General features: G+C 38.1%; 1 protein-coding gene across 1 annotated transcript; it reads right to left on the reverse strand.

Moving 5' to 3' along the window:
- Window positions 1–8,322: 8,322 nt before the first annotated feature.
- Window positions 8,323–10,571, reverse strand: LOC109535819 (myrosinase 1-like). The gene is made up of 10 exons (XM_048661482.1): window positions 10,384–10,571; window positions 10,191–10,330; window positions 10,020–10,127; window positions 9,863–9,958; window positions 9,677–9,798; window positions 9,282–9,620; window positions 9,077–9,218; window positions 8,725–9,023; window positions 8,557–8,663; window positions 8,323–8,500 (listed from the first exon to the last, which is right to left on the reverse strand). The coding sequence occupies exons 1-10, from the start codon at window positions 10,437–10,439 to the stop codon at window positions 8,353–8,355; spliced, it is 1,557 nt and encodes a 518-aa protein (XP_048517439.1). The 5' UTR covers window positions 10,440–10,571; the 3' UTR covers window positions 8,323–8,352.
- Between the last annotated feature and the right edge of the window lie 3,313 nt (window positions 10,572–13,884).

Below are 13,884 nucleotides of genomic sequence, written 5' to 3' on the forward strand. Positions count from 1 at the left end.
TTTTTTAGATATATGCAATTTTTCATGAAATTGGATAAAATATGCAAAAAATGCATAGATATGCACTTTGCATATTTTCCGCCCTCTAGTAATCAGTTATCAGGATGAATATAGAAGATAGGATGCACATAATGTAACTAAAAATAAACGAGTGGGTATTGCAGTTGTTGCTAAGTATTCCTACAACATCTGTTAATGTAAATTTTCATACAAAACTATGAAACGATTTTTTAGTATAATGGTATTTCGAAGTAGACAAAAATGCATTAATCAGTCCTTGCATAACTACATAAGGAACAGGAACAGTCATATTCGGTCATAATTTATGCCTGAGTCAGCAGGTTCGCACCCAAATTATTGGGAACTAGGAACAAGTGACGTGGATATAGGTGGTAGATAGTGGATAACATAGAGCCTTAGAGCCCTTTTACACGAGGATACAGTTACCCGGCAACTATTGCTTTGGATACCCGTTTAACATAGAGCATTATGGAAACATAGACACAGGGATACTTCTCACAACCAGTTTCGGCAACTAAATTTCGGTCTGCCGTGAATTCCAGTCGCCGGCAATTTTACGACTTCCGGGGTCCGATTTTCTATGGGTCTTTATGGCCATGTGGCTTTATTCATCTCTCTAGTAGGGATGGTCGGTATTTAAGGTAACGGCTGAAATAACAGTGTTCCAAACGCGTAACCTGAACTGTAGTTACAGCTAGTCGATTTAACCGGTTGTTTTTGACTCATAAATCCGAAAAAGTGGTTTGCACCAACACAGAACCGATGCGGCACCGTCAAGTAATCTATCCAGTCGCAGCAGTTTCAGTAACCGTTTCTCAACGGAAAACATGTTTTGTTTGTGTTTATCACTTTTCGTTTATAAGAATTACTGTTCAGTTCTCCAGGACCCATAATCGTTCAGATCAGCGAACAATTTTTTAGTTGCAGCGATGAAGATATTTCAGAATTTTTAGTCTATAAGTATCCAGTTTTCTGACGTTTTGCAATAAATATAAAAAAAAAGAATTTCTCTCAAAAAACTTAGCTCGGGAGTCATATGCCCATTACCAGCAAACTAAACAGAATGTACACTTGCATATGAGTTATGAGCAAACTAAGAGTCTTAGACATAAATTCCACACAGTTGAAATGTAAAATTACAAACGTTTTAAGCAGAATGTGCACCTGCATTTAAGCAAGTTGGCCATTTTTAAATATAAACTCAGTCAGAGATGAAATGAAAGTTATTTGAATAGTAATAAACGTTGTAAGGTCGACATATTTTTTTAAATTATTTTTTGGTGGTACCAAAATTAACTCGGCATTTCTATACTTTGATATTGTGGATTATTTAATGTTATTGTGAAACAAAATGAGAGAGATTATTTTCTAAAGCGGGTGCTATCATAAACAAGCGAAGAACTAGACTCAGTGAAAAGCAACTGCGAAAATCTTAATTCTTAAGTCCCCATACTTACGTGAGACGTCCATGGGACATACTTTTGGGACTGTTCGGGTCATGTATGGGATGATCCTGTAAAGGTCACCCGGGACATCACTGGGATTATAGACAGGTTGTTTCGAGGGCATCTGTGAAACGTTCTTAGGTTAATAGTCAACCATCAAATTACTGCCAGGTTTTCTTTCTAGAAATAATGTTTCTAACTTTTGCAACTTTGGAAAAACGTTGAAGGTTATAATTTGGAAAATTTAGGGTGGAAGCATTTAACAGAAACAAAATACTGAACCAATAACCTATACCAACAAAATACGTTTACGTATTACAAACTAAACTTATTTTTGCTATGAATCGAAATTTGCTGTTCTATCCGAAACCGAACTGTGATATTAAAGTGTTTAATTGCTATTTTTGTCCCTTTTGAGTCTTTCCAAAGGCTTCAATTTCAATATCTTTCCTGGTTACTATAAAAAACTGATTTTTTTACCAAGCCTGTAATAAAAAAAATATATTTTATCACTTTTAAATCCAACTAAAACCAATTTTCCCAATAAGTGCCTTGCAAATCAAAAGTTCTTGAAAACTTTTTTCCTTTTTTTGCGTTTGAAACTATATAAGACGGTGACTTCATTTGTTATAATTTGGCAGAGTGCTCTGCCCAGCGCCTCACCTTTGTGGCTCCCACCAATTAATTGTATGAAGTTAAGCTGCAACATAATATTAATAAAAAATATCGTGCRATAAAACTTTACGATGCACGGAACGATGCCCCCATCTGTGTTGCTTCTCTGAAAACTAAAATATAAAATATAGAAGACTGTGTATCCCCGTCTCTACTACGCGCTGGTGTCAGCAAGGAATGTACTTCTATTTCATCAGTACATACAGAAAACTTCTTTACCGGTTGTGTTAACGCAAAAGTTTACCGCAAAATTGGACCGTATGCTTTTAACACAGCTTTTTAACTTTCCATGTGGAAGATGCAAATGCTCAACGATCGACGAATTTTCAGTTATGAAATGTATGGGAAAATATTAAAATGTGCGCTTCAATAGTTCCCGATATTCCTACAATAATTAAGAGGTGTGGTGTTTAACAAGCGTCATAGAGGTCGCAAGTAGTACTAAAGCAGCTTAAAGGTAGGTGTGATGCTGATGAAGGAGTTTAAATTATTTCATCGTCCATCCATCTAGGAGCGTGTTAGCTTTTAAAGTATAAAGTCTGTCTTTAGATCAAAGATGGCACTAGTAGAAAATCCACAGCTTTTGAATAAGCTTGTAATAACAACTACAATCTACTAATCTCTGGTAATCAGGGTTGCCAGGTCCGAAAATCGAGTTTTGGTAGATAAGCTCGACATTTTTCGGTAGAAAATTGGTAGACTCATTTTTCTCTCATTATTAAGGGCTCCATCTGGTGAGGTTTTGGAAATGCTCTGTTACGCACACCTAGAGCTGGTTGGGTGGTCCAAAACCTCATCAAAAAAAAAGGATCAATAAAATCGCACGTTTTTCAAAACTTGAATTTTTAAACTTACAGGAATACTAAACTAAACATGAATCAGTAAAGAAGTAAAAAAGTAAGGATGAAATTGTACTCGTTTTTAGCTTATTTCTCAACTGAGTTTTGATTAGACCTGTGAAAATATCCGTTCCACATTGGATGATGAGTGAGGTAGAATAAGCAGGTTACAAATCAAATTGTGTATGTATCACCTCCATATTTCAATATTTGTACTTGGCTCCAAAACTCTTCAATATTCAATATTTCCAGAAATTTTTTTAATTTCTTCAACATTTTGCAACAGACGCCATTTTGTGCCCAGAGGTGTTCTGTGGTCCAGACCTTGTAATTCACCTTCATTTATTAAATTTAGAAATCATTGCAACATCAGAAATAGATTGTAGGGAACCTGATTTCACTATTGCAGGATCCATAAAACATAATTTTATCATATTTATGATCTATATGGCGGGCTTGACTCATTTTATGTTTGAAAAAGAACTCTAAAATACGAGATGTGCTAAAATAAAATGTCTGCCATAACCAACGTACTTTGATCATGAATGGAAATATGTTATTTTATTTTAAGTAATCCACGGACATTTTTTTAACTTTTATTTGTTACTTTTGGGTAGAAATCTGCATGGTATCTGTAGATCGGTAGGTTCCTTGACAAATCGGTAGATCTACCGAAAAATCGGTACACCTGGCATCTCTGCTGGTAATAGTGAAGTCACTAAATAAGAAAGGGCGCATACGAAGTGTACTTCCGTCTAACAATAAATGCCATAATTATTAGAAATTCTCTCGTACTCAACAGAAAATGTCGTTGTTGTTGTAAACAGGAGTACCCGCATCTCTTTCTAGCCCTGCTTAGAGTGGAGATCTAGTTAAACCCGGTGCTTACTTACATTGGCAGTTACACTTAAAAATGCATTGTAAATGTAAATTTGCGCACATTTCACTTAAAGGAGAAAGTGATTTGGTCGCGTAAAGGAGTGAAACCAAATCGAGGACCGTGACACCGATTGTAATGATGAATAAACCTTTTTGTTGCAGCCCAACTAATTAATTCCTTGTAAAAATAAATTGGAAAAATGTGCAAAACGAATAAAAACTGAAAAAAAAACTTGGCAACGGCACTAGTGTTTACGTATTACGCATCTTTCCGGTGCTTCCATGTACAATTCAAATAAGAGAAATTAATATTTAAAGGGTATAGGTAGGTATACAATGTATTTTCCTACATTATTCAGTACCAGTGATGATAATCAGTTAATTTACAACCCAAATTTTCGAAACAGGATATCGCTTGTGATCACTTGATTTTGGTTTTCCAATTGTTTGTAGCTTTCTGGCTCAAAATTTGACTAATATCCATTAAGTCATCATTTTGCTAACGAATCTTACATAAATTGTCGGCGCTGAAGTGAAAGTTTAAACTAATTTATTTAGCAAAAAGCAGCCGGGCCAAGTGATAGTGAAAGCACGTCGATGGTATTTTTAACCGAAGGTGATGGTACCGTATCCTTGAGATTATGTAACATCCCCCAAAAGAAACGCCCAGGAGAAGAAATCGAAACCTTCGACAAGGAGGCGACATCGTTTATCGACAGCCTTGATCTAAGAATGCTCTTCGTTCACTTTTTCCGCATCCAAAAGCATTTTTCAGTTTTCGAATGGTGCATGAACCCCATTCTCACACAATGAAAGAAGCGCCCTTAAGCGACGATGTGTAATTTTTAACTGATTTAAAAAACATAAGTGTTACCATCGGCTTTATGGCTCCCCTATGGATAACATAACTAATAGATCCCATTAAAACCCAAGGCGCGACGGGGAATATAATCACGTTAGCAATACACGCGACCAGGCAAATTCAAAATCCCATGGTTGGATGTGTTGTGTTTGTGCAGAACCGGACTGGCGCTTACCTACACATTCACTTATAGCTAAATGTGTTTCTAGACTGCTTGATGGGGTCCACGGACAGTCATCCCCAGCCCGTCCCTGGTCGCGAACAATATGGCCATAACATTACATACGGGTCATGCTTTAGAACCACCCTCGATGTGTTTGCCGACATGCGGGTAAATGCCGGTCTGTTAATAAGTCGGCTCTTGAGCCACCCCTCAATGAATAAATAAAAATCCTACAGGTTTGAGGCCGTCTTGGTTCCTCTGGAACTTAAATGTTTAGATGGACGATCGAGCTGGTGTTAGGGTGAAGCTAGATGATTTTTCTTTCAAATCGACCCACCTATGATTGTTGGAGGAACTACGCCTGTTTAGCAGATTAACTGGCTGTTATCGGCCCACATAGTTATCACACCCCATCCCCGTTGAAATGTACTCGACCAAAACTAGGGCCATGGGGGTAGTGGGTGTTTAGCGTGGGAATTGCTACGGTAATGGCGAATTGATTGAAATTTGGGCAAGCTTAGCAGAAAGACTGCGCACTGTGATCGTCAATTAATATGTTGCCATTGTACTGGCAGTGAAGTGATCAAAAGTGCCCTTTAACTTGAATGGCTTTTGTATGTTAATTCAGTTAATTTAAAACAGCCGTTTTTTACTGCAGCCACCGCAGCCACATAGTTATATCGATAAATGTTTTTGTCGCGCTTTGGATTGTCAATGTCGCTCACGAAGAAAAAACCGACTCGTGGGTTTAACATTTTACACCACACCTGAGTCTCTTTTTGCCGACATCAGGAAGTAGACGGTTACTGCATTTTTTTAGTACTAACCTGAGAAGTCACCATTATTTACTCAATTTCCCTAGTGAGAAGTCGTATTTTTCTTTCTTGAGCAATAATAATAGTAAAAAAGTTACCTACCTAGTAGTTTTCAATATTTTTAGTTTGCCCACCTCGCTGAGTTCAAGTGAGATTCCATCCATTTCCACTTCTAAATCAATGTCACTTTAAGATTCACTAATTTTCGGCTTTTATCATACCTTTTTAGTAGAAACTTTAACCGTTTTTTTGGAGACCGATGAATCGTATCGCCGCAGTTTGACAACTGAACGTCAGGCTAACAAATATTGTGACACTTGAAGTCACCATAATTTCCTCAATTTCCCTAGTGAGACGTCGTATTTTTCTCCCTTAGGCAATAATAATTGTAAAAAAAATACCGCGGCAAATAGTGAAAGATGTATGTATACGTTTTTCGATATTTTTAGTTTGCCCACCTCGCTGAATTCTAGTGAGATTCCATCCATTTCCACTTCTAAATCACTGTCACTTTAAGATTTACTAATTTTCGGCTTTTCCCACACGTTTTTAGTAGAATTTTTAACTGTTTTTGAGACCGATAGTATTGCGGCAGTTTGTCAATTTGACAGCTGAAAGTCAGGCTATATTGACCTATATTGACACCCTTCAGAAAACTAATAGAAAATTCCAAATCTAATTAATCTAATTTCGCACATCCGGTGATATTAATAAATTGGAAAAAAATGTGAAATGTAGAAAATCGGTCGGGACTATGAACACACATGCAGATACCAAAAAGTTGCACAGTTTACCAACTTATAACTTACAAACAAGTTTTTTTCCAATTCAGACATAAGCATCTTAAGGATCCAAGCAAGGACACACAAAGTCAAATTATAAAATGGAGACATAAGATGGTTTTTATAACGGGTTTTCCAATTCGAGGCTGGGAAAGTAAAACCTAGCTATTTGATATCTGTCAAAGGTAAACGTCATTCGAAGCGTTTTTGTTTTAGTTTTTGTTTTGTTTTTAGTTTCTGTCAAAATCCTCAGGTGATCGCAGAAAGGCCTTTGCATTCTGAAAAAGTGACCGTATGGTCCGGTGGTGTAATTGGCCCGTATTTTTTTTTAACACGATCAATGAAGAGCCATAACAGTCAATTCTCAGCGTTATGCGTTGCTAGAGAAATTTCTAGGACTGGTAATTTCGAGATTGAGTGATGTCAATTGGCCTGCAAGATCCTGCGACTTAACACCGTTAGATTTATTTTTGTGGGGCTATGCGAAAGATCGTGTTTACGCCAACAATCCTCAAACTCTTGAGCAACTGAAAGCCAATATCCGTGAAGTTATGACCGAGATATTACCGGTAATGTGCAGAAAAGTCGTTCAAAATTACCTCAAAAGGATTGAGGCATGTAGGAGGTCCCGTGGAGGATATTTAAATGATATTGTTTTTTACGTATAATGGCAAGGTTTAATCTTTATATTCAATTAAAATTTTCGTCTTCATCTGAATATGTTGTGTGTTTTTTACTGTACTTTCCCAAGCATAAAATGGATAACCCGTTACAATAAAAGCCAAACACATCAGTTTCCTTTAAAAAACCCTTGGTTGAGGACTTTCCATTTTTTCAGTCAGAAAAATGCTCAAATAGAAGAGCAAACGATCAGCAAACAAAATAATAATAATAACGAAGAACAAGATAATAATTACATGAATTGGTTGTCAGATTACGAGTAGATTTAGTTGTTGTATTGCTAAACATTCATTTCTGTTCGCTTTGTCGTTTTTTATTTTTATTTTTTGATAATTTGTGTTAATTCAAAGGCAAAACAACCCAAGTACTTGTTTGTTCAAAAATGTCTTTAAAAACCCGTTTTTTATTTATTGAATGGTAAGTAGTCCGGTTTTTGTACTTAACTTGAATCGGTCCTTAACATAAACTGATTGAACTTCTAAGCTAAGAAGTTTCCACAGTAAGAAAACTTTGATGATTTATTTTCCTAAATAAACCCTTTGTGACTTAGGCGGTTTTGCTTCTAACCCCTTCCATTCCTCTTTTGCAAATGCTCGGGTCTTAACTAGGTGACATTCAAGACAAAACTTCTGCGTATATGAAGTTGGCGCAGCACCATGTATAACACCAATCGTCATCCATTGTTGTCATTGATTAAGCGAGCGCGCGCACAAAAAAACAACGAGGAATTGATAAAAACTATGATTAATCGAACACGGTAATTTCAAGTTGTCATTGTTGGTAACCTGCCATGAACCGCATATTTAAATAAACTTATCGAACAGAAGTGAAAGGCTACGGAAACGCAATAAACTGGGCGTTTATCACTTGAGGTTGGGCTTGTTTGTCTTCAACTTTTTCAAACTTTGGTTCCGAATTGCATTCTGGACGTCGCTTGGTTTCTTTTGCCGCATCAAAAACCAAAAACAATTTGGTCAGTAGCAACCACGAATTGAACAGCAATGGCTTTATGGCGTTTGAGCCTGCCTTCGGCCAGTCCCAGGCTGCATTATTTATGGCCGAGGCGTATATTGACTTCAGACGAAACAACCAACAACGATATAAGCTTGCGTTGAATGCCAATGCGGGCTTGGGAATATCACATGAATTTCAACACCAACTCAGGAAAATCTATTTATTAAAAGCAAATCTTACAGGCGGATTTTCTTGGTTGTTGGCTCGCACGAGTCCACTAGACAGTTGGTGGTGACGACCTTTCGGAAATATTCGGCAGACGCTTTGGGAGTCCTCGTGCGCTCTGGACTGTCAAAGTCCACGTGGTAGTGGCCCAGATTCACTCTGAAACAAACCGACGCTGGTTAGAGCAAGCAACCCAGAGCAGTTTGGGTACTCACAGCCATCCAGCGTACCACTCGACGTCATTCATCAAACTCCAGGCCACATAACCGATCAGGTTTACTCCGTCTTGGTAGATGACGTCGTTCAGGTTGCTGAGGTACAGCTGAGAACGAAACAAGCCCAAATATAAACCGTTCGATGGGTTGCAGGCTGGCAATCAGTACCTTATGGTATCGCCCTCTGGTTTCCAGATCGTCCATTTCATTTCCAGAGTCGTGGTATCCATTTTCTGTAACGATGATGCCCTTCTCGTCGCCGTAAGTGTCTCGGATCCAGCGCACCAAATGGCGTGCACCCCAAGGCACCACTTTGAACCAATCGGTAACAGTCTTTTCCCAATCGTCTGGCTGGTAGGTGTAGACTGAAAGGTCGGAGGCCAAACTCACTTCCTCGATTGGAGCGTCCTCTTGGTGGGCCACCAGCACGGTGGTGTACATGTTAACAGCTAGATAATCGTAGCTTCCTGAAAAAAAGATGTTGTCGCTTGCCTCGCTGGTTCGTTTCCGCTCTTCTCACCTCGAAGTTCTTCTTTTTCCTCGTCGGTGAACACAGGAAGTCTGGACTCGCTGTAGCCTTGGAGGGCGCTGCGCTCATCCACTCTTTGCCTCATCACTTCCGAATAGTCTCCGTAAACAATCGGGTGAGCATACCAGCCGTACTGGACCAAATAACGGGATAATTGGCAAAAATCCCAATCTCAATCAGATGAAGAAGGACTTACCGTCATCAAACTAGCCCGCTCAGCGGCCTCAATATCTTCGGTCGAGTTAGATGCAGGTTCCATCCAAGACTCGTCAATAACCATACCGATTTTCCCGTTTTGCGTTGGCTTGTACTTTTGCTCGTACAGTCTGTAGACTTTGGCGTGCGCCTTGAGGAGGTTGTGGGCGCATTTGTAGCCGCCAGTGCCTGGATGAAGATTCTGGGGAGAAATGTAGCCACTGTCGTATCCGCCCGCACAAGTTTGCTTGGGCTCGTTGAAAGTGGTCCACCACTTGACGTCTTCGCCAAAGTTCTCGAAGAGCAGATTTGCATATTCCACGAAAGTGGGGACAATGTCCTGGAAAACCGTCCGAAATAGAATAGTAGAAAAACCAGAAAAATGATCCAGCCTACATCGTTCAAGAAGCCGCCCTCGTCCTCGATGGCTCGGGGATTGTCCCAGTGGTGCATTGTGACCAAAGGCTCAATGTTATTGGCTCTCAGTTTCTGGATGAGGTCGCGGTAGTACTCGAGCCCTGAAAGCAGTTGAGAGCAAGTGAAGTTGAGAACCGATGTCGGATAAATTGGTGGCTTGCCAACCTTTCTCGTTGATGTTGTCAATGTGGCCGGTGGGCAAAACTCTGGACCACGCGATGGAAAATCTGTAGGTGTTGACGCCTTGTCTCACTAGTAGACCTGAGCGGAAGTTAAATATTTAAAATAAAAAAATTAATAAATAATTATAAAATGGTCTCACCAACGTCCACGTCCGTGTTGTGATACGCATCACAAGCTATATCGCCATTTTGGCCCTCGGGAAACCAATCGGCGTGATTGTGAGCATCGTAGTCCCAAATACCTTCTCCTAAAACGAATTGGCTCATTTATATCAATTCTGTTGATTGTTGGCTTGTTAAGATCGACTTGCCTTTTCCATCCTCGTCCCAGGCGCCTTCGACTTGGTAAGCAGCCGAGGCGTATCCCCACATGAATCCCTCGGGGAAGGCAATGTTGCTTACTTCGTCACTGAAGAGATGGGCATGGCTACCAAGAGGGCCCTCTCCCTTACTGAAAAACGTCTTGGTGCAAAAAATGTACGTTTATGGGGCGTTACTAAATACCTTTCTGGTAGGAAGCAACCAAGGGTTGCAACCAAGGCGATGCCAAACAGCTTCATTTAAATTAGTCGAACTCTCGCGTTCCTAAAATGTACAAACTATGCTGTTAGTATGGCAATGTTGCACTCTTTTATATACCACATCGGGGTACTTGAGAGTAATCCAAAAGTGTGATAATATGGCTCAAAAATGCCCGAATATCTCAACTATGTCAAGCGCTAAGGATGAAGTATTTATTAGGAAAAACACAAACAATGCATAAACAGGGTACTTGTACGTTAAGTATGTTTGTTTGTTGTTCTCAACTATTGTTTTTGTATACTAAGTAGTACTTTTCCAATTCCATATTTGTAGTCAAGGATAATGTTGGATACTTTTCCCACGGAAACCTTATACAGAAATTTGAAAATTCGACAGTGTACCGAAGTCATTGGGGGCAAGCGACGAAAAAGAAAATCTACTATAAACAATTAATTTCAGATTTATTGATTATTTTACTTCAAGAAAAATAACTTTTTATTTACGAAAGAGAAATTCTACAATGAAACCCATGGGATCTACTTACCCATTATCTTATAAATGGTTCAAAATGTTGTCTATTTTCCTGTAAGCCATAATAAAGTCTATTTTCAAACTCTCCTTAACATGATAATATATTCCCGGATTTGGAATGGCCTCGAAGATCACCGGATTGAACACCCTTAGACTTCTTTGTTTGGGGACATCTTAAGTCCATTGTATATAAAACACAACCTGCTGCTATTGATGATCTTAAACGGCGAATTGCAGCAGAATGCCGGTTAATTCCCGGTAAAGTTTTCCGAAATGTTAGGGAATAGTTCAAAAACAGACCTTATTATTGTTTTCAGAAACATTGACAATACTTGAACAACTTATAAGATAGTGTGTAAGTGGATGACATAGGTTTTATTGAAGAATTTTCTCTTCCGCAAATAAAAAGTTATTTTTGTCGATGTAAAATAATCAATAAATAAGATCAGAATCAAAAATAATAAATCAATGTTTAAACTAAAGTTTCTTCTTGTTATTCAACGATTTTAACAGTGTAACCTACTCTTCTAATCATTTGTATTACAAGGAGACCCAATACAATCGCATTTGGGTAAACACTAAGCTGAAAACCAAGATGTGAATGCAGGCAAGTTTAATTGTTTCTACATCTTTGAAGCGTGATTATTCGGAAACCTCTGGACAAAAGGCAACAAAGTAGTAACCAGCGTGAAGATAATTGAACGCCCTTTAAAAGGATGTACCACTTGACCCCCATTTCCATTTAAGATTCCAAGGGTGACATCTACCCCTCCTAGAGGGTTGAAACAAGGTGGCTAAAAATAATTAATTTAAAGTGTCCTCCTTACAAATAAAATTTTCGGGTTTTTCCGATTTTTCATATTTTCAACTGCAAGAAAGATATTAAATTGACACCCCGTATACCTAAGTCCAGCCGTTTTGGATTTAAACTGCTGAACAAATGAACGTTACATATCCAAATTTGTCCCAACTTTGGAACTGGATAAATTCTGATTTTTTGAAGCGATTTGGTCTGTTTGAAGCGTTATTGAGCCTCATTCGTCTTCTGTTAGCCAATGTTTTGATAAAACTTCAGCATCTCAGACAAATTTTCTACAGGGTGGCAAATGAAAAAATGCAAAATTTTGAAAAATACGGTCTGCTCCTAGTTAGACAAAAAGAAAGTTTTTTTGATATCAACACCAAAAGTTCAAAGATAAACCAAATAGCTCGAAACGGTTTTTTAATTCTTAGACCATCTTTTCTATGTACACCGTGGTCTCAAAAAATCAACTTTCTGGTCTTGCAGCGACAACTTTTCTGCTCTTGGTCCGATTTTGACGATCTGGTTAAAGCCAAAACTTCGTAGATAACCGAAAACGAACATCCGATAGAGAGGGTTGCATAAAAAATTAAGCAAATCAGAATCGCTTTCGAAATCTATTCTAACAGAGCTAGAGTGAAGTTTACTTTAAAATGTTTCTTTAATTCCTATAGTCCTTTTTGGTTCCACATAAGTGCTTGGTTTTCAAGAAAAAAAATTATTACTGCAAAACCAAAATGTTTATTTTTTGAGTCCACACTGTAAATAAACGAAATTTGCGAAAAATTCGAAAACTTTTTTTGAGATATGCGATTCATCTTAATGCATCTGGGGTTAAAATATTAAAAAAAAACGGTTTTTTATCCATTTTTTCGCAAAAACACGCAGTAACGAAAACAATTGCTCTAAAATACGCTTCAAACAGAAATAAAATCGCTCTAAGCACTCAGAATTTATCCAGTTCCTAAGTTGGTGCACATTTGGCGCTGCAACGTTCAATTAGTTGAGCAGTTTAGTTGGAGGTGTGAATGTCTGGAATATGAAGCTTCTTCTCAAGGTAGCTTAAGTGGGTTTCATTCTCCAGAAAATGTATTTTTTGGGAGGGCAATAAATGAAGGTTTCCGCTGTGGATGAGCTGCAGATAAGGCCGGAAGAAAAAAGGCAACTTTCTCTTTTTTCACGGCCTGTGTTTGCCCAGTTTGTTCCTTTGGATGCAGCGATAACAAAATATCGTCTTCCTCTAAAGTGTTTGGAAGCTCGCCATTTGCCAATGATTTATTGAATAAATTGCTGAACTGCATAATTGTTGAACAGTTTATTTGAAAACTATTGCCAATTTTTTTCTATAAGGAAAACGTGTATACTTAATTCGAGTCGCATTTCTTGATGAAAACGGCTCACTTTCATAACTGTTGGTGTTGGTGCAGGGTTAAAAAATGAAATTTCTAAAACCGCCCAGAACCATTTTTTCCAAATAGAATCCCCCAAGGTTCAAAAGTCCAAACGCTCCCTGGTAGTTAAAATTATAACTACAAGTTAACTAGTAATTTGACATTTGTTTTGTTGACACTGGTGTCACATTGATAATTTGTTTTGTTTTGTTCTAATTAGCTTTTGCAAGCTTTTCATTCAATTCATTCATGGATTCACATTCATTTTTGTTCCAATTGTAACTCTCACTTTGCGCTTGTTTACCAACTCCAATAGATAGACAAGTCTGACAAGTGTCAACTGTCACTCGGCAAGGAGTAATTTGACGTTTCGCAGCGCTCCCATAGGTAGTTATAGGATGATTCAAAATAGTTTGCGATATACAGGGTGATTTAAAATTGTCGTCATTCCTTTTAAGGGTTAATAGGGGCTCACTTGGAAAGTACGACAAATTGAAATTTGTTTTTTCGATAATTTCTAGAAAATATTAACAGTTGAAAATCGAATTTCAAGTTTGTTATTAAGCATTATTTTGAAAGTGTTCCATGTTTAATTGGAAGCATATTGGAATACTTAAGAATTCAAGTTCTCTTCTGCAATTTTTTGATGAAAAGTCAAAGCGCCAATGATGTTTTCTCATTAACTGATAGTTAGAGGTAGATGGCTTTTGTCAATGGTTCAGGGGAAATGCTACAGTAACATAGCAGAAGCTAGAAGAA

This window comes from Dendroctonus ponderosae, unplaced genomic scaffold, assembly GCF_020466585.1.
Source record: "Dendroctonus ponderosae isolate FM_Combo_2020 unplaced genomic scaffold, Dpon_F_20191213v2 Dpon_F_20191213_1, whole genome shotgun sequence".
NCBI classification, from domain to species: Eukaryota; Metazoa; Arthropoda; class Insecta; order Coleoptera; family Curculionidae; genus Dendroctonus; species Dendroctonus ponderosae.